Raw genomic sequence first — 26973 nt, forward strand, 5'->3', positions numbered from 1 at the left:
TAAACAGAAACTAGTGTATGATTTCAATGTGAACACACTTGACGAGATACTAAAACCTCAACTAAAACATATCATTACACATAAATAAACAGAAACTAGTGTATAATTTCAATGTGAACACACTTGACGTACATACTAAAACCTTAACTAAAACATACCATTACACATAAATAAACAGAAACTAGTGTATGATTTCAATGTGAACACACTTGACATATATACTAAAACATATCATTACACATAAATAAACAGAAACTAGTGTATGATTTCAATGTGAACACACTTGACGTACATACTAAAACCTTAACTAAAACATATCATTACACATAAATAAACAGAAACTAGTGTATGATTTCAATGTGAACACACTTGACCTACATACTAAAACCTCAACTGAAACATATCATTACACATAAATAAACAGAAACTAGTGTATGATTTCAATGTGAACACACTTGACGTACATACTAAAACCTCAACTAAAACATATCATTACACATAAATAAACAGAAACTAGTGTATGATTTCAATGTGAACACACTTGACGTACATACTAAAACCTTAACTAAAACATATAATTACACATAAATAAACAGAAACTAGTGTATGATTTCAATGTGAACACACTTGATGTACATACTAAAACCTCAACTAAAACATATCATTACACATAAATAAACAGAAACCAGAGTATTATTTAAATGCGAACACACTTGACGTACATACTAAAACCTTAACTAAAACATATCATTACACATAAATAAAAAGAAACTAGTGTATGATTTAAATGTGAACACACTTGACGTACATACTAAAACCTTAACTAAAACATATAATTACACATAAATAAACAGAAACTAGTGTATGATTTCAATGTGAACACACTTGACGTACATACTAAAACCTCAACTAAAACATATCATTACACATAAATAAACAGAAACCAGAGTATTATTTAAATGTGAACACACTTGACGTACATACTAAAACCTTAACTAAAACATATCATTACACATAAATAAACAGAAACTAGTGTATGATTTAAATGTGAACACACTTGACGTACATACTAAAACCTTAACTAAAACATATAATTACACATAAATAAACAGAAACTAGTGTATGATTTCAATGTGAACACACTTGACGTAGATACTAAAACCTCAACTAAAACATATCATTACACATAAATAAACAGAAACTAGTGTATAATTTCAATGTGAACACACTTGGCGTGCATACTAAAACCTTAACTAAAACATACCATTACACATAAATAAACAGAAACTAGTGTATGATTTCAATGTGAACACACTTGACATATATACTAAAACATATCATTACACATAAATAAACAGAAACTAGTGTATGATTTCAATGTGAACACACTTGACGTACATACTAAAACCTTAACTAAAACATATCATTACACATAAATAAACAGAAACTAGTGTATGATTTCAATGTGAACACACTTGACCTACATACTAAAACCTCAACTGAAACATATCATTACACATAAATAAACAGAAACTAGTGTATGATTTAAATGTTAGACGATTGACATGAGATGTGAACATCGTCGACAAAGAGCCCTTTTGCAAAAGTACGAGGGAGTTGTTCAGTGATGGCATTAATCTTTATACTGAAAAGTGTGACACGCAAAAGTACAGCCCTGAGGTACTCTAGTTCCTATAGAAAAGAACAGGAAAGTGTTGAACCCATATGAACTTGGAATCTCTGTCCATTGTGAGATTTTTAATAAAAATGAGTAAATGACCACGTAACCCATATACATGGAGGTCTCACAAAATGCCATACCTCCATATATTGATACAAGATGTCATTTGAGAAAGGCTTCTCTGACTGACATTTCAAGTCGAATCAGGTGGTCCCTGATGGATCACTGTCATCGGTGAGAGGAAGTTGTTTGATTTGAGGAACCAAAAAGACAAGCATTAATCATCCTCTCTAATGTCTTACAGAGAAAGTTTAACAAAGGAAATGGATGGTAGTTTGAAGGAATCTTGGGATCCTTCCCAGACGTGAGAAAGGTAGGATAATAGCCTGGTGCCAGGCATCAGGTAAAACAGTCTCTTGCCTGATCTGGCTGAAACAATCAGAAGAATGGCAAGAGAAGCAGGAGATAGATGGTACAGCATTTCATAGTGTACATCATCAGGTCTGAACAATGTACTGCTAGACCGATGAAGGGCCAATTTGAGTTCCACCAGTGTAAAGGGATGATTATAGTCACAGAGACAATCAGCTCGAAAGGAAAGAGGTGATCACTCTACCTGAGTCTTGATTGCTAAGAAGGTGGAGGAAAAAGCAGAAGTGCTAGATACCCAACAAAAGTTTTCACCTAGAGTATCAGCAATGCTCCGAGTATCTGTCACAGGGAGACAGAATTATATTGCCTACTGAACATTCGAATCTTGTCCCATACAACTTTGGTACTGATGGTAGAAGATATGCTGGTTGTGAATTTAATCCAAGATTCCTTCTGGCTTTGACGTCTTACCCACTGAGCATGTGCACAGGCCTACTGGAAAGGGATGCAGTTTGAGAATGTGGAATATCTACAGAAAGTATCCCAGGACTGTTTTTGAGCCTTCCATGCCATGCTGCAGGCAAGATTCTACTGTGGATGAGGATATAGTAGAAAACATGTCGAGGTTTTAGGAATACATTGAGCAGCTGCTCAGTCAGTTACTACTGCCACGCAGTCATCTATTGATGGGTTACAGAAGGTGTCAGGATCATGTTCCACAAGAGTAGTGAAAGAGGGCAAATTTCCGTGATCCAGCTTCCACCAGGGCATACGGGTCGGGTGGCATCGACCATGGCTAGTCTCACTCAAAATTATAAGATAATGATCACTGCCTCATGGATTATTGTCAACCCTCCATGAAAAATGGGAGAATAATGAAGGGGAGCAAACTGAAAGATCAATAGCAGTAAAGGACTGACTAGTTGCATGAAAATAAGTAGAAGAACCAGTATTGAAAAGAAAAAGGTTGTGATCAGAGAGAATATGCTCTATGGAGCGACCCCTCCTATCAATACCAGCACTTCTACAGAGGAGATGATGTCCATTAAAGACCCCAGGATTGAAAAGGGAGAAGGTCTGATTGATCATATGTCTCTCCAAGCGACAGGTAGAGAGAACAAACAGTTATGATACAACCCAAGGAAACATGGATGGCTATGGGCTCCAAGGGTGTGTTGAGTGGCAAAGACAAGGTGGGCACATGCTGATCAACTAACAGTGCCACCCCTCTATACACTCACCCATCTCCCAGCCTGTCATTTCTGTACAAAGGAAACCAGCGATAGGTGACTGTATTGACAGGTTTCAGAAATGTTTCCTGTAAGGAAAGGCATACAGGATGGTAGAAAGCAATCAGTATCTTGATGTCATCCAGATTAGAACGTAAACTTTGACAGTTCCATTGTATCAAGGTGGTCATTTTTATTTACATGTACGCGAATTGGGTGGAGAACCCTTTGATCCTGTCCTGGGTTGATTGGGTGGGTCTTTGCTGTTGGAAGGGGATTCCAGCGACTGAGGACGTGAACAAATGATCGTTTTGCATCTTGGAGTGGGAGAAGAAGAGGAAATGCCCAGAACCAAAGGAAGGGGATCTTTGGATTTGTTGGAATGTATGTTAGGGACAGAAATTCGTGTTGAAGTTAATTCATCAACTTTTTTAACCATGGAAGTCAAAAGACTTTTCATTTGTTTTGAGAACAATTCTTTTGGAGGCACCGAGAGAACTGTCTGCACTCCCACTGTAGTTGTGAAACGAAGTGCCGTTTCATAAGTCCGAGATGAAGTAGTGGACAGCAACTTTCAAGCCTCAGAATAAGTTATGTTATGAATCATTTTCAAATGATGCACCTCTTTTTCTTCCAACCATTTAGGGCAAGAACAAAAGTAGGACAGGTGAGAGCTATTGCAATTGATGCAATGAGGGTCCGTTTCACACTAGTGGGCATCATGGTCCTTGCCACTGCAACAAGCACGCATCAAGGAGCCACGACATGACGTCATCAAGTGACTGAACCACTGACACTAGAAACATCAGAGAGGGTTTAGAATGTATGGCTGTACCCTGCAATTAAGATAACCTGCCATAATAGTGGAAGGTGGACATGGTGATGTAAATGTCAGAACAAGGATACTGGTCAGTATCGTAATTTCATCTTTGTGAGTGGAGATACAACTCACTGCAGAAACTCCTTGAGTGGAGAAATCAGCGAGAATCTCCGACTCAGGAATATTCTTCAAATCCCTCCCAACAATAACTACCCATGATAAATTCAAAGTAGCATGAGGTGTAACCTCAATAGGTATGTCCCCAATTGCCTTTGAATGCAAGAGGAGTTTACTGTGTTCTGAGTGAAAAAGGAAGACATTAGCCCTAAAGGTTTGTCTGAAAGAGAATGTAGGATAAGAAAATGAGGTACAACAGGTGTTATAGATGTTGAAGATTGCTGCTCAGAATCTTCAAGATGTGGTCGTTTACCTACAGACTGTTTTTCACTATTTTATTTAAGCTTTTATTTGAGGGATCCATAATAAAAAAAAGGAAATTTCAGTCCCCACTGACACCACCCACCATGAAACCCTATGAAGGGTTGCACTACAATGTCAAACAAGGACACTGCAGCAATGCCAGGGTTTCATGAGCAATATATCCAAATAACAGAATCAGATACAATGTCCACAACATCGGCTGAGAACATCCAACACTAGTACTTCGTTGACCCTAGCCCAAGTGGACCAGCCAGTTGACCCAAGAGGGGCCACCTCAAGGCTGCCTGTCTGCAGGAATTCAAGGCCAAAGTGGTATGTTAGGATTGGACCCCTCAACCACCAGGATCCTTTCCTCCCCTTCATGAGTCACCATGCACAGCAAACACATGGATGGATGTTTAGATCCCAGAGGAGGTAAACTGAAAGAACAGAACCTTCCCTAGGAGGTCCCCTCACCACATACAGGAATCCACACCAATGGGTTTTAGTTGTTATTCCGACATTAGTTGAATGTATTCTGCCTTTCTGGAGATCAAAGAAGATATCTGGATTATTGCAGATGGAAATTTCTTGGGATTGTTGGAGCTTGTAGCTCAGATTGACTCATTTTTATCAGGCCATATCTCAAAATATGGAAATGTTGGCAAACATAATCCATCATACTTATTCAAGACACTGAGACAAACTCATTGGTCTAACAAGTGACAAAGTTTGTTCAGCTATTGTAGATGAAATAAGTACTGCTGGGCACTATAATTTATCTGTTGACTCTACACCCGATCTTTCACATATTGATTAACTGAGTATTATTCTAAGATTTTTGACCCCACAGATGAAAAACCAGTTATAACATTCCTTAATTTAACAAGACACAGTGGTGAAGAAATGGAAAATCAAGAACTGCATTATCTGTGCCAAGTTTACAAAATAAATTTCCCAAAGTGCAGAAGTCGACCCTATGACAATGCTGCCAACATGTCAGGATATTATAACAAAATGCAAAAGTAGATTTTAAAACAAAACAAATATGTCATATTCGTACCATGTGCTGAACACTCTCTCAAACTTGGTGGCCACAGTGCTGTCGATTGTTGTCCAGCAACAGTGAGTTTTTTCTCCAAAGTCCAGTTACTTTGTACATACTTCTCTGCCCCAATAGGTACTTCTTGAAACATATTTGAGCAATGATTGTGTGTTGAAATCTCTTTCTGATACTCACTGGGAGGCACATTCAGTGGCAACAGGTGTGATCGTGGAGTCCTACTCAAAGATTTTGGATGCATTAGAAAGTATGGCTGAAACCAACTGCAAAAGGGAGAAACTATACAAGAGGCAGAAAATAAGATGCCAAAACTACAGTTTATATTCATGTTGACCATTCTCACTGAGATGCCAAAACTACAGTTTATATTCATGTTGACCATTCTCACTAAGATGCCAGAACTACAGTTTGTATTCATGTTGACCATTCTCACTAAGATGTCAGAACTACAGTTTGTATTTATGTTGACCATTCTCACTAAGATGCCAGAACTACAGTTTGTATTCATGTTGACCATTCTCACTGAGATGCCAGAACTACAGTTTGTATTCATGTTGACCATTCTCACTGAGATGCCAGAACTACAGTTTGTATTCATGTTGACCATTCTCACTAAGATTCCAGAACTACAGTTTGTATTCATGTTGACCATTCTCACTGAGATGCCAGAACTACAGTTTGTATTCATGTTGACCATTCTCACTAAGATGCCAGAACTACAGTTTGTATTCATGTTGACCATTTTCACAGCACAAGTGAAGTTATCCAAGGAAAGAAATTGGATTTCAAAGCATGTGCAGACCTCTATCAATCATTAGCAGACCACTTACACATTTTATGGAATGATTTTGAAAGATTTGAGGACATATCAAAATATATCTTGCATGATACTGAAGCAAACATCAGTATCTACTTACTACGCTATAACTGATGCAATTTAAATTCATGTAAAGAGGAGAGATAAAGTGTACAGATAAATATCCAGCAGGTTTTATTTTATAAACAATTTATCTGATAAACACAAGGTTCCCAAATGTTAGTTCATTTATACTCTGTTGATTTGAACATGAATCTCTGTGGAGAACTACAACAGTTCCACTGTTTATCATTTAATGAAACAGGAGAAGCACAGTTACAATCATCTGCATGACACCACAGTTATACAACGTGTAAGCATGACACCACAGTGATACAACGTGTAAGTATGACACCACAGTGATACAACGTGTAAGTATGACACCACAGTTATACAACGTGTAAGTATGACACCACAGTTATACAACGTGTAAGTATGACACCACAGTGATACAACGTGTAAGTATGACACCACAGTGATAAAACGTGTAAGTATGACACCACAGTGATACAACGTGTATACATGACACCACAGTGATACAACGTGTATACATGACACCACAGTGATACAACGTGTATACATGACACCACAGTGATACGTGTATACATGACACCAGTGATACAACGTGTATACATGACACCACAGCAATACAATGTGTATGCATGACACCCAGTGATACAATGTGTATGCATGACACCAGTGATACAACGTGTATACATGACACCACAGTGATACGTGTATACATGACACCAGTGATACAACGTGTATACATGACACCACAGCAATACAATGTGTATGCATGACACCAGTGATACAATGTGTATGCATGACACCCAGTGATACAATGTGTATGCATGACATCAGTGATACAACGTGTATGCATGACACCAGTGATACAACGTGTATGCATGACACCGGTAATACAACGTGTATGCATGACACCGGTGATACAACGTGTATGCATGACACCGGTGATACAACGTGTATCGCGTGACACCAGTGACACGCGGTATCCGCGGACACCACAGCAATACAATGTGTATACGTGACACCACAGCAATACAATGTGTATACGTGACACCACAGCAATACAATGTGTACACGTGACACCACAGCAATACAATGTGTATATGTGACACCACAGCAATACAACGTGTATACGTGACACCACAGTGATACAATGTGTATACGTGACACCACAGTGATACAACGTGTATATGTGACATTCCAGCGATACGTGTATATGTGCCATACCAGTGATACAACATGTATACATGACATCCTAGTTATACAACATGTATACATGACATCCTAGTTATACAACATGTATACATGACATCCTAGTTATACAACATGTATACATGACACCCCAGCAATACAACATTTATACATGACACCCCAGCAATACGACATGTATACATGACATCCCAGTTATACAACATGTACACATGACATCCCAGCGATACGTGTATACATGACACCCCAGCAATACGTGTATACATGACACCCCAGTGATACAACATGTATACATGACACCCCAGTGATACAACATGTATACATGACACCCCAGTGATACAACATGTATACATGACACCCCAGTGTGTATTTACAAATGTACACTATGTATTTGTCTAAGGTTGATGATTACAATGTGTATACATGACACCCCAGTGATACAACGTGTATACATGACACCACAGTGACACGTGTATACATGACACCACAGCAATACAATGTGTATACGTGACACCACAGCAATACAATGTGTACACGTGACACCACAGCAATACAATGTGTATATGTGACACCACAGCAATACAACGTGTATACGTGACACCACAGTGATACAATGTGTATACGTGACACCACAGTGATACAACATGTATATGTGACATTCCAGCGATACGTGTATACGTGACATTCCAGCGATACGTGTATATGTGCCATACCAGTGATACAACATGTATACATGACATCCTAGTTATACAACATGTATACATGACATCCTAGTTATACAACATGTATACATGACACCCCAGCAATACAACATGTATACATGACACCCCAGCAATACAACATGTATACATGACATCCCAGTTATACAACATGTACACATGACATCCCAGCTGATAATGTATACATGACACCCCAGCAGTGCGTGTATACATGACACCCCAGTGATACATGTATACATGACACCCCAGTGATACAACATGTATACATGACACCCCAGTAATACAACATGTATACATGACACCCCAGTGTGTATTTACAAATGTACACTATGTATTTGTGTAAGGTTGATGATTACAATGTGTATACATGACACCCCAGTGATACAACGTGTATACATGACACCCCAGTGATACAACGTGTATACATGACACCCCAGTGTGTATTTACAAATGTACACTATGTATTTGTCTAAGGTTGATGATTACAATGTGTATACATGACACCCCAGTGATATAACGTGTATACATGACACCCCAGTGTGTATTTACAAATGTACACTATGTATTTGTCTAAGGTTGATGATTACAATGTGTATACATGACACCCCAGTGTGTATTTACAAATGTACACTATGTATTTGTCTAAGGTTGATGATTACAATGTGTATACATGACACCCCAGTGTGTATTTACAAATGTACACTATGTATTTGTCTAAGGTTGATGATTTCCAACTGCCTCACAGGATGCTCTTTTTCTTAGTGGAAAAGAATAAAAACCCCAGAAAACAACAAAGTGTCAAGACAAACTTGTTTCACTTTCCATACTGTGTATAGAAACAGATGTGCTTTGTTGGCTCAGCAATCGATTAAATTATCCATGATTTTGCAATCAGAAAATCTAGAAAGAAGCTACTTCAATTTCAGATTAAATCTAAGTTTTTTTGTTTCATTTCAAAAGATAAAAATTTATTTGATGGTTTAGTATTGTTTTAAATTTAAATTACATATATATATATGTGGTACTATAATGTTTTTAGTGCTTAGGGCCTATACAGGTCTTAATCTGGTGCTACAATTATATGACATTGTGAATTAACTTTGGTATGATTCTGTATTTTACTCGTCAGAATTAAACTGAGTTTTCGTGAGATTGTGGCTTACCTTTAGCACAGTGTTGCATTTCACTGGTTAGATTGTACAGTAATGGATTATCCTCTGCTTGTTCTGTCAGGTAAATTAAAACGTCAATGCTTGATCGGCAAGCAGCAATCAGTCTGGACTGTAATAAATTAATGTTTTTACTTTGGTGTCTGACACAAGTCCAATTAAATAGGAATTTTGTAAAAGATTACAGCCTTGAATGGAATATATAATATTCACAATTTGTCAAAGAGTTGATAAATGGTAGTAAAAGCATGGGTCTTTAAAATCTACAATTTGAAATGCTTTCAATATTCCTTACTTAAAAGAAACAATGGAGCAAAACATTAATCTTTAAGAGAACTAGAATAATAAGACTCATTTGATTTCTGCCAATATCATAGAGTTGTTTATGTTAACACAGAGTAGCTTAACAGTTCATCAGGAGTTCCATATTTATGAATATTTCTGTTACGCAAATCACAATTTTCCTAAAATCATATTTACATTTATTCAGTGGCTATGTATTCAAATCTTCTGATATATGAAACCTTCAAATAAATACTTACATCAACTTGAGGCTTAATTTCAGTTCCTAAGTTCTCGGACGTCTCACTGTATATTGCATGTTCAGCTTCAGTTAATCTTTCTCTAACTTCAGTAAGAGCACTTTCTAATTCAAGCTGATATTCACTGTTTGAATTAACTCCCTCTGGTGGTGTCAAACGTTTGTTGACTGCTGTACAACAAATAGATAAATAATAAAGTATTGTTTTCATCTAATTACTGAATTAGTTTACAGATAAAAGAAGTCTTATAAACATCTAACTAAAAATAACTGTTCATTAAAAGTAATGTTTAGTGATAAAAACATACAAAACTAACAAGATAACGTATATTGAATTACTTAATAAAAAACACTTATTAAGCCTCAAGTTTTATAGTACTTTTTTAAGAGAAAACAAAACTCATTTAAAATAATAAAAAGTGTATATCAGTGCTAAGTTACTTAAGAGCCAAAATAAAACATTAAACTAACACAAAACAGAAAACTAGAAACCTTAACACTTATCATTCTTAAGGCTAGACAGTTAGTACTTCTAACCACATTAGTAACATTGGTAACTGAGAATGACATCAGTTTTCAAACACCACTTTTATTAAGATATTAATCAGATGTTGTTACTTACGTGAACCCGATATATCAAGGTCTTCAAGGGATGACTGAAGTAAACCTTCTGAATTTTCTGTTTTATCAACAGAACACTAAGAAAACACAAAAATACAATTCATAAACTCATGATAACAGAAACATCCAAAACATGACAACATATAGAGATTTTATACCAGTGATACAGTAACATACTGAGGTATTATACCAGTGATAACATACTGAGGTATTATACTAGTGATACAGTAGCATACTGAGGTATTATACCAGTGATTTAGTAACATACTGAGGTCTTATACCAGTGATTTAGTAACATACAGAGGTCTTATACCAGTGATTTAGTAACATACTGAGGTCTTATACTACTGATATAGTAATATATAGAGATCTAATACCAATGATTTAGTAACAAACTGAGGTTTTATAGCAGTGATATAGTAACATACAGAGGTATTATTCAAGTAATGTAAGTGAACATTCAAAACATGCCTACATTGAAGTCTTATAGTCTGTTTTAAAATTTTGAAAAAGTTGTTTGCATTAGAGAAGTAGACAAACTTATATTTACTTTGTTTGTAAAGAGCATCAAAACAATTGTAGTAGACAAACTTATATTCACTTTGTTTGTAAAGAGCATCAAAACAATTGTAGTAGACAAACTTATATTTACTTTGTTTGTAAAGAGCATCAAAACAATTGTAGTAGACAAACTTATATTTACTTTGTTTGTAAAGAGCATCAAAACAATTGTAGTAGACAAACTTATATTTACTTTGTTTGTAAAGAGCATCAAAACAATTTTAGTAGACAAACTTATATTTACTTTGTTTGTAAAGAGCATCAAAACAATTGTAGTAGACAAACTTATATTTACTTTGTTTGTAAAGAGCATCAAAACAATTGTAGTAGACAAACTTATATTTACTTTGTTTGTAAAGAGCATCAAAACAATTGTAGTAGACAAACTTATATTTACTTTGTTTGTAAAGAGCATCAAAACAATTGTGAAACTCCTGACTTCAAGTGAGTAATTTCTGACACAAACTAAAACAGAATTACTGAAGTACTTCATAATGAGGACTAAGCTAGTTACCTCTAATTCAGACGTTTGGATATGTTGTAACTTTAAGTTATAATTTTGGACTCTCTTCTGTAGACTTCTCCAATACTGCATCACATCCTGGAACTCTATTTCTGCTTTGTTTGCATCAGACCCTTCACTTCTCATCTGAATGTAAACTGTCATGTTTTCCAAATGTGCAAGGTCCTCCTCATGGTCTTGGAATGCTTTAATATACTCCTAGACGACATAGACATTAAATTTTAACTATACATTTTTTATTCAATATTTTATCATTAGATTTAGTGTATTAGAGACTTTGAAAATGTTGCAATAGATATGGAGGTAACAGTTAACTCTTTTAGCAGGGGCTCAATTACTGGGATCTTCCTTGTAACCAATTTATATATTTACAGTTCTTGTGCTATAACTCTTACATTAGTAAGCGTACTTTCACTAAATTTTTCAAATTATCAGTAAATATTATAAAGTTTTCATATGCAAAATATCAGTTTTTCATTTGGCCTTAAAGTGTTTAAGTAATGTTTTTCTCATGCCTTTTTATTTTCACATGTTGACTATCCATCATGAAAAGTAATTTTCATTCTAAGATTAAAAATACTTTTATGCAAAAGAAAAATTTCAAATTTCACATTTAAAATGCTTATAGTAGGTATCCTGACAGTTATTAAACATTTTAAACAAAAAGTTTATATATTTTCTGTTATTTTCACTACGAAATATATGTATGGGTTCAGTCAATTTAACCGATCTCGTAACCATCATAAAATATTGGAACATAAATATACATTATGCCTTTTTTGTTCTAGAATGACCACAAATTATATCATGAAATCACAAATGTTTAGACTAAATAGTTTAAATCTTGTAACATTAATATTTATATACTTATTATTTTAATAATATTGACCTTTCAGCCATGCCTGCTACAGAAGTTACAATGTGCACTCATGCTACTGTGTCCAGTAATATAAAACTGACCTTTAGTTTTTACACAGTGACCTACCTTAGCTGTGTTACAGTAGACTAGTACTTTTTAAATATAGTCACATTTCAGTTTATTATAACTGAATCAATATATATCAATATACATTATTACTACTTACAAACAAGTTCTTAAAACATAGAACAGTAAATAAAATAAATCACACAACTATTTAGTCGAGTTACAAACTTTATATTCAATTGATGGTTATCATAGCTTGCTAAGCCTTAAGAAATTTCAAACAGAGATGTGAAGTGAAATAATATTTTTTAGGATTTATGTATATACATTTGAATAACCAAAAAATAATAAATTGCTATATCAACACCACAGAATTCCATTATAATTCTTTATCAAACTTAGTTACCTAAGCTATATTTAGGTCTAAAAAATGTAAAGTTTTAAACAGGCTAAGGACTCAACCAACCAGCAAAAGGGTTGTCTTGAAAGAATGATATCATGCAGTTATATATGAAAATGATTTGAAAAAAACAACACTATGGAGACAATATGAGCTTTCTGTTGGTTGGTTATTCACATGCCACATATAGAATTAAGTGTATATAAAGGACCAAGTTGAAAAATGGAAAGAGGTGAGTAGGGCTGTTACATTTGATTCAACACACAAGTGATATCTCAACAAATATAAGATATATTAAATACAGAAAGTTCTTATTTTATATTCCAGCTTGTCAATATCAGTAACTTGAGTTCCTAATTTGTACAAAGCTACAGAATTTGTATTTTGTCATCACAAACATCTACCGTGTTTCTCCGAAAATAAGACAGGGCTTATATTAATTTTCACTCCAAAATATGACACTAGGGCTTATTTTCGGGGGATGTCTTATTTTGATATATTAAAAAAATGAAGTTACAAAGTAAAACTATTAAACTAACCATTTAAAATAAACTATTATTAAACTATTAAACTAATTGATTAATACTTAAACAAACTAATTAACTAACTATTAAACTAATTAATAAATTAATTTTTTTTATTTCTTTCCTCTTCCTGCCACTCTTAACTAGGGCTTATTTTAAGGGTAGGGCTTATATTAAAACTATCCCCAAAAATCACACTATGTCTTATTTTATGGGTAGGTCTTTTTTATCGGAGAAACACGATAATTTGAACCAGTGCTACATTCAACATAACATGTAACACAAAACAATAAAAAATTAACATTTTTTTTAATATTTACTTTTAAATTAAGAAACTAAATAATGTATAATACCAAAATTTGAATTATAATCTACAGTTTGATACCAAACTTATTTACATAAATTCATGAAATAATACTTCAATATATTTTTAATGTGAGTTAACAAATGTGATTACATGGTTTATGACCTGTGGCCTAACTGGTAAGGGTTCATACCGAGTCTGATTCTATAACAAATAATATATGCTCTAAAATTTAAAATCATTCAAACATCTTTGATTGGCTGTGCTGAAAATGGAAAAAAAGAGTACAAGCAGATAATGTCTATAAAAATAAAATTTAAATTGACAGTTTAATAATCACAAAAATGGATTAAGGCACTACAACTGTTGTATTTGAAAAACAAGATTATCATGATAAAACCAACAACTTTCAAAATTGTACAGTTTTATACTTCTAAATATAGACCCAACCAAAACCTTTATCAATGTTAAATTTTTATTGAATAACAATACCTGCTTAACAAACACCAAGTACAGTTGTTAAGTTGCATCATGAATTCTCACTTGCAACACTGGTATGGATATCGTAAACTACATGCAACAAATATCCCTATCAGACCTCTTGTTTCCTACACTAATGCTCCTACTAACAAATCAGCACAGAAATCTTACAATATTTTCTAACTGGGTTTAAACCTAAGTTTAGGATAAAAAAACGTTTTGAAGCTAATGTATTGTGAGTGCTCATGCTGAATATCCCATCTCTGTTTTATGTGATTGTAAATAACAGTAACATTTCTAGTGATGTAAGTTATGAGTCAGCAATGCCTCACAGAGTGGGTTTTGATGTAAGCTATGACAGTGGAGTCAGCAATGCTTCACAGAGTGGGTTTTGATGTAAACTATGACAGTGGAGTCAGCAATGCCTCACAGAGTGGGTTTCAGTACAATATTAAGTGATGGAAATATACCTGGACAGGCAACATTTGCCACAGAGCATGGTCAAAACAAGGGGTATGTCCTTAAAAATAATATATATGATAAAGAGAAAAAACTTACCCAGAAACAGTCTCACCAAAGAGTAAAGGATGGTGAGAGGTGAAAGACAATGAGGAAGAAACAGCTAACCAAAGCAGATGATAGGTGATGAACATAAGACATTCTACCTTCAAGTAAAAGATAACGCACCTGATCAAATTGAAGAATAGATTATAAGAAGAAGAAAAGGAATACAAGGTCAGAATTTCAAGCTGTGCCAATTAAGGTGGAATGGAAAAACTGCAAATAGAAGAGTGATGCAAGGGAATGAAACTGCAGGAAATGGAAAGAAGCCTTGAAAGCAATGAGACAAGCAGAGCATCTATGGCAGAGAGTAAGTCATCTGGAACTGACCAAGAGTAAAGGTAGAGGATGGCAATAAACAAATTAAAGAAAATGATGTTTCAAATGAGCTTCCAAAGTGTAGGTTAGTAAAGTTAATCCAGAACAAAACATAGAGCCAAAACGTCCACAGAATCTGTTTTGTGCTGGCCAGGAAGGATCAATCAAAAAGACTTGTCCCAAAGTGATGTGTATAATCAAAATTGTCTTGGGAAGAAGGCTGACAGAATGAGAAAACTAAACTTATAATTAGATCTGATCCTGTCTGAATATATCGACAGTGATGGTAAGTGTATGATATATTGGAGAACAAAAACAAAAGAGCCAACTTGGAATTGAGAAAGGAAACAAATGTTTCCTGTGAAGGAGTACCACATCGGGTAAGCCAAGAGAGTTTTGTCAGATTTGTGGATTCTAAACAAAAATAGGGAACAAGAACAAGTGCCTTGTTTGTAAGAGAAATAAGCCACCATTATCAAATAGTCAGGATTTGAAACTCGATTAGTCAAATCCAGAATAGAGGAAGAAAGTGAACTAAAACATACTGGAATGTCAGAACTGTCAGGGCATTAACATGGTAAGACTTGTAATCCATAAACTATTTTCCTGAAGCCTTCTGCTGATTGACCAATGCCCTCAAACATTAGAGAAAAGCATCAGGGAAACGAAACACCTGACAACAAGGGGGGATATGTTAAATCTTCAACACATATAACTGAAGAGGGAAGGAGGAAAGTTAATGGAAGATTCCAAAGAAATCCTACCAAGGATCATGCAGTGTTCCCTGAAAAGATTACAAATATGTCAGACCCAAAGGAAGAATTGCTCCCATAGACACCATATTCCCCAGTAGGCTAGAACCATGCCAGCAGTAAGATAGTTAATCATAACAGTGTGGACAACAGAAAACTTCAATGACTACAATCAAGTTGGAAAACAGCTTATTCTGACATAGGTAGGCATGTAAAAAGAAACTCCCCAAACAGGCAGTTTTTATGGAAAAATTTATGCAACTGGAAAATCCACCTACCAGAGCTGCTTGTGTAATGAGCAGATGAGTATGTTGTGATCACCCCCACTTGATAGGAACTAACCAAAGCTAGATGTCCAAGACGTGGTGTTAGCAAAAAAAACAAAACAAAAAACCACAAAATATGGAAGTTCACCAACAACCTGACAAAAGACACATGGAATTGAAACAGGTCTAAAGAACAAAGCATAAAATGGATACCAAATTACCTGGGAAAAATCCTCATCACCCCAATTAATGAGAAATAAGATATACTGTGTGCATTCTCAGTACTACAGACACTGCTCACCCAGTTTTGATGAAAAACTGATGAATAGCCAAGAAGTGATTGAGGTGAGACCAATTGATCCAGAATTCCAATCAACATTGAGAATACATTAAGGTGGAGAAAGATACTGGTCATAGAATATCAATAAAGGTGATGATGTTACAGAATGAAACAACAACAACAAAAAACCAAAATATATAGAATACAGGATTACAGAAACCCACATGATGCTAAATGCACAGAAGTAACTGTCAAAAATGGACAGGTAGAGTAAAATAAAAAGTTAACAATAAGTTCCTATTAGAAATTGATGGAGATACGGCAAAATGAACCAAAACTTGTGTACGACGAGGCATACAAGTACCCTCATGGAGATACGGCAAAATGAACCAAAACCTGTGTACGACGAGGCATACAAGTACCCTCATGGAGATACAACAAAATGAACCAAAACTTGTGTACGACGAGACATACAAGTACCCTCATGGAGATACGGCAAAATGAACCAAAACTTGTGTATGACGAGGCATACAAGTACCCTCTCCTGTAAAAAGTGACAGAAATGTTCATCATGAAACAATGTCTGATGAAGATGGGGCAAATTATATTATGAAAATTATCTAAAGAAAACTGAGGTAGGTCTGGCAGATTTCCAAGTAGAGGTCCAGAAGGTAAGTCATGATCAGGTGGAAAAATATTGACAAAATCTAGGCTGTTCTAAACAGGTTGGACATTTGTAGGAGAAGAACAAACAATATTGGGTGAAAGTATAATGGCTTTCAAATTAATATAATTATAAGAAGCATAAATAATAAGGAATTACAAAAATGAAATAGTTCATATAATGTAAACTTAAGTAAAAGAGTATCAGATGCTATGTGTTGAAAAAAACAAGATACTAAACTTAATTATCAACTTTCATGTCAGAGTAACTACAGGTATACCTAAGTAGCAGACACTTGTTAAGCCTAATCAAATTTTGTAGGACGAAGTATATCACTAAGCTTTATTTTACAAAATCCTACCTTAACAACAAGTATGTACATTGGGAGAAGAAGTCTGTGTATGCTCACACAAACAAAGGCAACGTGAAACAATACAGAAAATAAACAGACATTATATTATAATGTTAAGTAAATGTGTATTTACAATAACATACACTGCTGGCCAAAATCTTAAGGCCAATGAACAAAGAAAAATATATGCATTTTGTGTTGTTAAACTCAATCACTTATTTGAGTAGAGCTTCAAAAGATGAAAATAAGAAAAGGGAAAATAAAAAAAACCTTTTTTAGCATTTAATAGGGAAAAGGTGAACACTATGAAATTAGCTTAAATACTAGTTGGTCAAAAGTTTAAGACCATACCATAAAGAAGTCCTAAATAGGGTAGGAAATGCCCAACAAGAGGTCTCAGTAGTGAGTTGCATGGCAGTCATCGCGAATAACTTCAAACATTTGCTTTGGCATGGTCAATGTAGCGTTTGCAGAAGGCTAGCTGGAATGTTATTCCAAGTGGTGAAGATGGCTTTACGAAGATCATGCACTGTTTGGAAATGATGTCCATTTCTATAGACTTCCCTTGCCATCCACCCCCCAAACATTTTCAATGGAGTTCAGTTCGAGCAAACACAATGGATGGTCCAAAAGAATCATGTTATTCGTCATGAAAAAGTTCTTTGTCCTGCGGGCATTGTGGATTGCAGCATTGTCTTGCTAAAATATCCAGTCATTTCCACAAAAGTGAGGGCCTTCAGTCAATAAGGATGCTCTTTCCAACATGCCAATGTAGCGGCTGCTGTTTCACGCTCCTGTATAACCTGAAGCTCCATTGTTCCATGGAAGGAGAAAGCACCCAGATCATGATGAAACCTCCTCCACTGTGTCGTGTAGAAAATGTCTCCGGTGGGATATCCTTATCGTGCCAGTAACATTGGAAGCGATCTGGACCATCCAGGTTAAATTTTTTTCTCATCAGAGAACAAAACCTTTATCCACTTTTCTACGCACCATGTTTGGTGCTTCTCAGCAAAGTTTAACCAAGCTGTTTCATGGTGTGGAAGGAGGCGTGGCCTTTGAAGATGTTTACGGTTTTTAAAGCCTTCCTCTTGTAGATACCGTCTTATTGTTCTTGAGCTGCATTCTGCATCCATAAGGGCCTTAATCTGGTTTGATGATTGGCTGGTGTCTTGCCGGACAACCTGTCGAATCCTCCTGCTCAATGCCGGCAAAATGTTCTTGGGCCGACCACTTGAAATTCTCATTCTGTATCCCTCAGGGTCTTTTAAGAAATTTGCAACGGCAGTTTTACTATGCTCAATCTCACCAGCGATGGCACATTGAGAGAGACCTTGCTTTTGCAGCTCGACAATTCTGCCATGTTCAAACTCTGTCAACTTTTTAGCCTTTGCCATGTTTTTACCCAATATAACACGAGAGATGTCAGTGAAAATGTTGACAACACCAATGCTTGAACACAAATGAGTATATTTTATTTTTATTTTCCCTTTCCTTATTTTCATCTTTCGAAGCTCTACTCAAATAAGTGGTTGAGTCTAACAATGAAAAATGCATATTTTTTCTTTATGTTCATTGGCCTTTAGATTTTGGGCAGTAGTGTATGTATGAGACATGATGTATCAAAAAAAACCAACACAGTTTACATACTTTACAACATATCAGTAAGATAAATTACAAGTAGTCCTAAAATAACAAAGATCCATGTTAAGCCTAATCTAACAATTGATACAACTAAGCTTTTATTTTGAACTTGAACTTGACAATGATTACTAACCAAGATAACTAAACTTATGTTATTGAACCCAAATAACTATAGTTAAAAATATTTAAAAATATTCAAAATTCATAACAGTATAACATCTTATGTATCCAAAGGTAGCAGACTGTATTTCAAAATGTGTGGGTCCCCAAACTCCTATTGAAGCTTGACTAACATCAACTCATGGGACAATCAATCTCCTGGTGTAGTAAAGTTGATAATTCCCAGTAACGACTACCACCTATAGCCTGTGTTCATGGAAAATATAACCTCCAAAGTTGTAACTTAGAATTTGGAATTTATTATTCAAAACTGTGTTGACAGAAATAAATAAAAAACAATTTGGTAATGAAGTATTAAGTTTGAAAACTAGGTAGGATTATAAAATAATTCAATTTTGCAATATGTTAAAAATATTATTGCATAATAAATTGTAAATGCGTTGAGAGAAACTGATACAAAGATATAGAAAAAAAGACATTTCAAGAGAGTACAAACATGAGCACTCTGAAGCAAGAAGTGCCAGTTAAGTAGAATGGCATAGAAGATGTCACAAGTCACGTCAATGTGCTGCACTACTATTGGTAGAGGTTTATCTCATGATAATTTGCATGTGAAAATCAGTTATATCATGTGAAATGAGAGTGAAAAATTTGTAGCATGCAACATTTTTCACAAACAGAGGGCAGCACTGAATAATAATAACTGAGTATGTGAGTGGAAGTATGGTACTTTGTCAGAATAAAATATTTAATGAAGAAAATAATACAAAACATGTTAAATATTGGTACAGATAGACTGATGATGTCATTTACTTTGAACATGATCCATGTGTCAAGTTGATAATTTTGTAACTCTTCTAAATTCACAAAAGAAATTTACCGTGGAATTTGGTGAAAAGATAAACATTAGCTTGTTGGACCTCAACAATGGCATATATTTCTTTAACACTCCTACGAAAGTGGGGCCTAATAGGCCCCAGAGCAACTTGAAAGGTTATTAATATTAGGCTAATAATTTTGTATTTAAATGAAATTGCCATTTAAATCCATTAATGAATGAATTAACGAGATTCCCACTGTCCCTATCTCTATCTAGCGAAACCACAGCCAGGGGAACGGGCTTGGAGAAATCAGGACTAGAAACGTCTTTTCAGTAGGAGTGTTAAAATTGACAGAAAACTGAGTTATAGTGACACTATCATGCTTGCTTCTTCAATACATCTAGTATTTCACAAACATGCTGTGTTCTATAGTTTGTTACACGATTTATTAGTGTACCTTCATTATATGAAGATTATAAAAGTAAATCAAAACAATGAAATAAATTCCTATGAACAATGGTTAAACAAATGAATTGGATAAAAATGTATCTCAGGATGGCTGGTATTAATACTTTTACTAATAAAGAAGAGAACAAGGTTTCGACCTGAAGATGACCTAAGGAGGTTGAAATGTTGTTCTCTGATTTATTAGTAAAAGAGTTAATATCCATACTAGGTATCCTGAGGTATATTTTTTGCTTCAAGTGAGATTCTTATCATTAAGAATTAATGCATTGTTAGCTTGAAACCAATACACCCATATACTATACGAAATGAAAACAAAAGCAAAAATAAATGGTGTAAGATAAGCTACATTGAAAAACCTTTACACAAAATACATAACATACTATACAAAGAAATCTATAGACTGGCCTTCTACTACACAAACAATTTGAAAAATATCACCTAACAACACAGGCAAAATCAAAAGTACAGCCACAGTGGTGTTTACCAATTAAGATGTCAAGACTGCAATACTATATATGTAGATCAGATACGACAACCCATAGAAACAAGAACTAAAGCACTTTCTACGAGTTAGAAAACAAGGAAAGTGAAATCAATCTTTGCATCCCACTTGACCGATTTGATATGAAAAAAAATGAAAAATTTTACATCTCTGGGAAAAGTAAAAAATTAAAAGGTCTGGAAATTTGAGAAATAAATACAAGTGTAAAAAGAAATCGAAATCTGTTCTAAATGACAAAATCAAATTAAGCTTCTTGCCACTTGTCTCACAGTGCTTGTAAAGATTACTTCCAGTTGTTTGGTTAAACATATGTAAACTTGTTCACTCACTCTGTACCTAATGTACTATTAGTTATCTGGTAAACTTACTTCAACTATTTTTATTTTCTCTGAGGTAGCCTTCTCTTTAGAAAAGTGCTCCACCTCTGTCACTTGAAGATCAACCTCTGTGAGCCACAAACGTAAAGATTCTTGGAGTGCACAAAAATCGTCCCAGATTAGTAACGTATACCGAAGCCGATGAATTATATGGGCCACTCTTTTGTATAGTGTATCCCATCTCTGATTGATGTCATTTATCTTATTCCTGAGGAAGTGGCCTGAGTCTGTTCGACTTTCTCTTGCTAAACGACGATACTGTCTGTTAACCAACTGAAGATGAGCAACCTTCACTCTTATTGACTGTTGTAGTATCTGGAATAAAACATTCACTCTAATAAACTGTTGTACTGTCTGAAATAAAACATTCACTCTCATAGACTGTTGTAGTGTCTGAAATAAAAGTCACTCTAATAGACTGTTGTAGTGTCTGGAATAAAACAGTCACTCTAATAGACTGTTGTAGTATCTAGAATAAAACATTCACTCTAATAGACTGTTGTAGTGTCTGGAATAAAACATTCACTTTAATAGACTGCTGTACTGTCTGAAATAAAAGTCACTCTAATAGACTGTTGTAGTGTCTGAAATAAAACATTCACTCTAATAGACTGTTGTAGTATCTGGAATAAAACATTCACTCTAATAGACTGTTGTAGTGTCTGAAATAAAACATTCACTCTTATAGACTGCTGTAGTGTCTGAAATAAAACATTCACTCTTATAGACTGCTGTAGTGTCTGAAATAAAACATTCACTCTTATAGACTGCTGTAGTGTCTGAAATAAAACATTCACTTTAATAGACTGTTGTAGTGTCTGAAATAAAACATTCACTCTAATAGACTGTTGTAGTGCCTGAAATAAAACATTCACTCTAACAGACTGTTGTACTGTCTGAAATAAAACATTCACTCTAATGGACTGCTGTAGTGTCTGAAATAAAACATTAACTCTAATAGACTGTTGTAGTGTCTGAAATAAAACATTCACTCTAACAGACTGTTGTACTGTCTGAAATAAAACATTCACTCTAATGGACTGCTGTAGTGTCTGAAATGAAACATTCACTCTAATAGACTGTTGTAGTGTCTGGAATAAAACATTCACTCTAATAGACTGTTGTACTGTCTGAAATAAAACATTCACTCTAATAGACTGTTGTATTGTCTGAAATAACACATTCACTTTAATAGACTGCTGTAGTGTCTGAAATAAAACATTCACTTTAATAGACTGTTCTACTGTCTGAAATAAAACATTCACTCTAATAAACTGTTGTACTGTCTGAAATAAAACATTCACTCTAATAAACTGTTGTACTGTCTGAAATAAAACATTCACTCTAATAAACTGTTGTACTGTCTGAAATAAAACATTCACTCTAATAACTGTTGTTGTGTCTGAAATAAAACATTCACTCTAATAGACTGTTGTACTGTCTGAAATAAAACATTCACTCTTATAACTGCTGTACTGTCTGAAATAAAACATTCACTCTAATAGACTGTTGCAGTGTCTGAAATAAAACATTCACTCTTATAGACTGTTGTAGTGTCTGAAATAAAACATTCACTCTAATAGACTGTTGTAGTGTCTGAAATAAAACATTCACTCTAATAGACTGTTGTAGTGTCTGAAATAAAACATTCACTCTAATAGACTGTTGTACTGTCTGAAATAAAACATTCACTCTAATAGACTGTTGTACTGTCTGAAATAAAACATTCACTCTAATAGACTGCTATAGTGTCAGAAATAAAACATTCACTCTAATAGACTGCTATAGTGTCTGAAATAAAACATTCACTCTAATAGACTGCTGTAGTGTCTGAAATAAAACATTCACTCTAATAGACTGCTGTAGTGTCTGAAATAAAACATTCACTCTAATAGACTGCTGTAGTGTTTGAAATAAAACATTCACTCTAATAAACTGTTGTACTGTCTGAAATAAAACATTCACTCTAATAAACTGTTGTACTGTCTGAAATAAAACATTCACTCTAATAAACTGTTGTACTGTCTGAAATAAAACATTCACTCTAATAACTGTTGTTGTGTCTGAAATAAAACATTCACTCTAATAGACTGTTGTACTGTCTGAAATAAAACATTCACTCTTATAACTGCTGTACTGTCTGAAATAAAACATTCACTCTAATAGACTGTTGCAGTGTCTGAAATAAAACATTCACTCTTATAGACTGTTGTAGTGTCTGAAATAAAACATTCACTCTAATAGACTGTTGTAGTGTCTGAAATAAAACATTCACTCTAATAGACTGTTGTAGTGTCTGAAATAAAACATTCACTCTAATAGACTGTTGTACTGTCTGAAATAAAACATTCACTCTAATAGACTGTTGTACTGTCTGAAATAAAACATTCACTCTAATAGACTGCTATAGTGTCAGAAATAAAACATTCACTCTAATAGACTGCTATAGTGTCTGAAATAAAACATTCACTCTAATAGACTGCTGTAGTGTCTGAAATAAAACATTCACTCTAATAGACTGCTGTAGTGTCTGAAATAAAACATTCACTCTAATAGACTGCTGTAGTGTTTGAAATAAAACATTCACTCTAATAGACTGCTGTAGTGTCTGAAATGAAACATTCACTCTAATAGACTGTTGTATTGTCTGAAATAAAACATTCACTCTAATAGACTGTTGTACTGTCTGAAATAAAAGATTCACTCTAATAGACTGTTGCAATGTCTGAAATAAAACATTCACTCTAATAGACTGTTGTAGTGTCTGGAATAAAACATTCACTCCAATCGACTGTTGTACTGTCTGAAATAAAACATTCACTCTAATAAACTGCTGTACTGTCTGAAATAAAACATTCACTCTAATAACTGTTGTTGTGTCTGAAATAAAACATTCACTCTAATAGACTGTTGTACTGTCTGAAATAAAACATTCACTCTTATAACTGCTGTACTGTCTGAAATAAAACATTCACTCTAATAGACTGTTGTAGTGTCTGAAATAAAAAATTCACTCTAATAAACTGTTGTAGTGTCTGAAATAAAACATAACTCTAATAGACTGTTGTAGTGTCTGAAATAAAAATTCACTCTAATAGACTGCTGTAGTGTCTGAAATAAAACATTCACTCTAATAGACTGTTGTAGTGTCTGAAATAAAACATTCACTCTAATAGACTGTTGTACTGTCTGAAATAATAATCAAGTGTTTAGAATTTCAATAATATACAATATACAATATTAATTGTGAACATTATGAAACTAAGTATATTATGGTAAGTGTTTAACTATTTTATGTAAATACACGTTACATCTCTGAAGCATGAAAAACAATAATATGGAAAAAATCATCTTCAACCTGAAATATTTAATATTTGCTTTTCACACCTTATGAGTTCACAGATTTTAACTCATAGAAAACCAAACATTATACTAAAGGTAAATCTTAAACCACATAGTCCACGCTAACATGTACCTTGTATAACTTTTTATCCCTAAACTATATAAACAGTAACATAACTAACATATTTATGTGCTTGCACATCTATTTATATTCTCTCACTATCAGTCAGTATATAATTTGTGGCCTACCTCATACTGTTTTGCTTCCTCTTGAATCACAGGTACATTGTACAGTGAGGCATCAGATTTTGGACACCGGGCTGATCTCTCACTACTCAACATCCATGTTTCGAAGTCACTAAAATCATTCAAAAACTTCTCCCACAAACTCCATGTTTCTTGGATGCTAACAAATTACACAAATGTAAACACGTGGTTATTTTGTTTTAGAAAGCTTAATGTAGTCATTTACATTTCCTATAGCTTTCAGTTTTGCTGATTTTAATGGTTATTTAACTCAAATTAGGTTCCATGCATATATCTCTAACGGCAGTTATATCTGTAAATATGAAACTAAAAATCTTTAACCACCAAATATTCTTAAGCTTAGTTAAGGAAACATTTACTGAATCACTAAAATTAGTTGAACTACAAAAATTATTATGATTCTGAAAAAATATTTTATGTTTATACTGAAGAACTTGTTTCAGTCAAAAGTGTTCCACTAAATATAAATCTACAATCAGAAGAACAGGTAGTCAGGGTGAACTGTGTAACAGAAGATATAATGTTTTACCTGGAAATTCTGCTGGTAGTCAGGTTGAGCTGTGTAACAGAAGATATAATGTTTTACCTAGAGATTCTGTTGGTAGTCAGGTTGTGCTATGTAACAGAAGATACAATGTTTTACCTGGAGATTCTGTTGGTTGTCACATTGTAGTATGTAATGTAATAGAAGCTAGAAGACATAAGGTCTTACCTGGAGATTCTCTTGGTAGTCACATTGTAGTATGTAATAGAAGTTAGAAGACATAAGGTCTTACCTGGAGATTCTGTTGGTTGTCACATTGTAGTATGTAATAGAAGCTAGAAGACATAAGGTCTTACCTGGAGATTCTGTTGGTAGTCACATTGTAGTATGTAATAGAAGCTAGAAGACATAAGGTCTTACCTGGAGATTCTGTTGGTAATCACATTGTAGTATGTAATAGAAGCTAGAAGACGTAAGGTCTTACCTGGAGATTCTGTTGGTTGTCAGGTTTGTTGCTTGCTTCCATCTGTTCTCCAGACTCTTAACGTTCTTCAATAAGTTATCCTTTTTGGATGGAGCAAGTATAGATTCACACTCACTGATGAGTGCATCACAGGTGGATATGATATCTAATACGTTACCAGCATGGTTTTCTATGTCCTGTTGTATTTCCTGGAAAGACCAAATAAAAATATATTTCAATAAAAGTAATCTCTTAACAAGATGAAGGAACTCATCTTGTGCCTTTATTCCATTGACATAAATTCAAAATATTTTTTTCACCAGCAGTAATTTGAGTAATGTTAACAATATTACTTAGGATAATTAATATTTTGAAAGTTTGGAATGAGAGAAGAAAAACTACTCATGAATGTTTTATGCTCTCAAAACAGATACAATTTTCTACTTGTGAAACAGTAAACAACCAAATACAAATTTTAAGAAAATTTAAAATCAAATCTTAAACTAACAGTACTATTTCAAAATGTACATTAAATAGGAAATTAAACAACCATAACTCCATTTACTATGGAAAACAAAATGATTTAAGGGAAAAATATACCCAAAGATGTCATATTTTCCATAAGCAAAGTGACCTCTTGGCATTTGTCCTGTATTTATTGAGTGACACATGTTCATAGTAACCACTTTATTTATAGCAAGCTATGCACGTACTGCTTGGGTAATCACTCCAAGGGAACTGAGATACTACCAACCTGATATAATGTACAGGTACTTCACTGTAACAACCCGTGTTTTCACACCAGAGATATTCTAGGACATTTATACTGGGCAAGTGCCAAGAGACAG

At 34.3% G+C, this 26973-nt stretch overlaps 1 protein-coding gene across 1 annotated transcript in view; it reads right to left on the reverse strand.

Moving 5' to 3' along the window:
• Positions 1-26973, reverse strand: part of LOC143227573 (nesprin-1-like) — a 65376-nt gene that overhangs the window by 12569 nt on the left and 25834 nt on the right. The window contains exons 2-8 of the mRNA XM_076459002.1: positions 26147-26334; positions 25161-25317; positions 21561-21884; positions 11803-12009; positions 10729-10804; positions 10108-10277; positions 9560-9677 (exon numbers count right to left, since the gene is read on the reverse strand). Of these exons, the coding sequence (XP_076315117.1) occupies positions 9560-9677; positions 10108-10277; positions 10729-10804; positions 11803-12009; positions 21561-21884; positions 25161-25317; positions 26147-26334 (1240 nt within the window). The remainder of the gene's footprint in view (positions 1-9559; positions 9678-10107; positions 10278-10728; positions 10805-11802; positions 12010-21560; positions 21885-25160; positions 25318-26146; positions 26335-26973) is intronic.

This window comes from Tachypleus tridentatus, chromosome 9 (assembly GCF_004210375.1).
Source record: "Tachypleus tridentatus isolate NWPU-2018 chromosome 9, ASM421037v1, whole genome shotgun sequence".
NCBI classification, from domain to species: domain Eukaryota; kingdom Metazoa; phylum Arthropoda; class Merostomata; order Xiphosura; family Limulidae; genus Tachypleus; species Tachypleus tridentatus.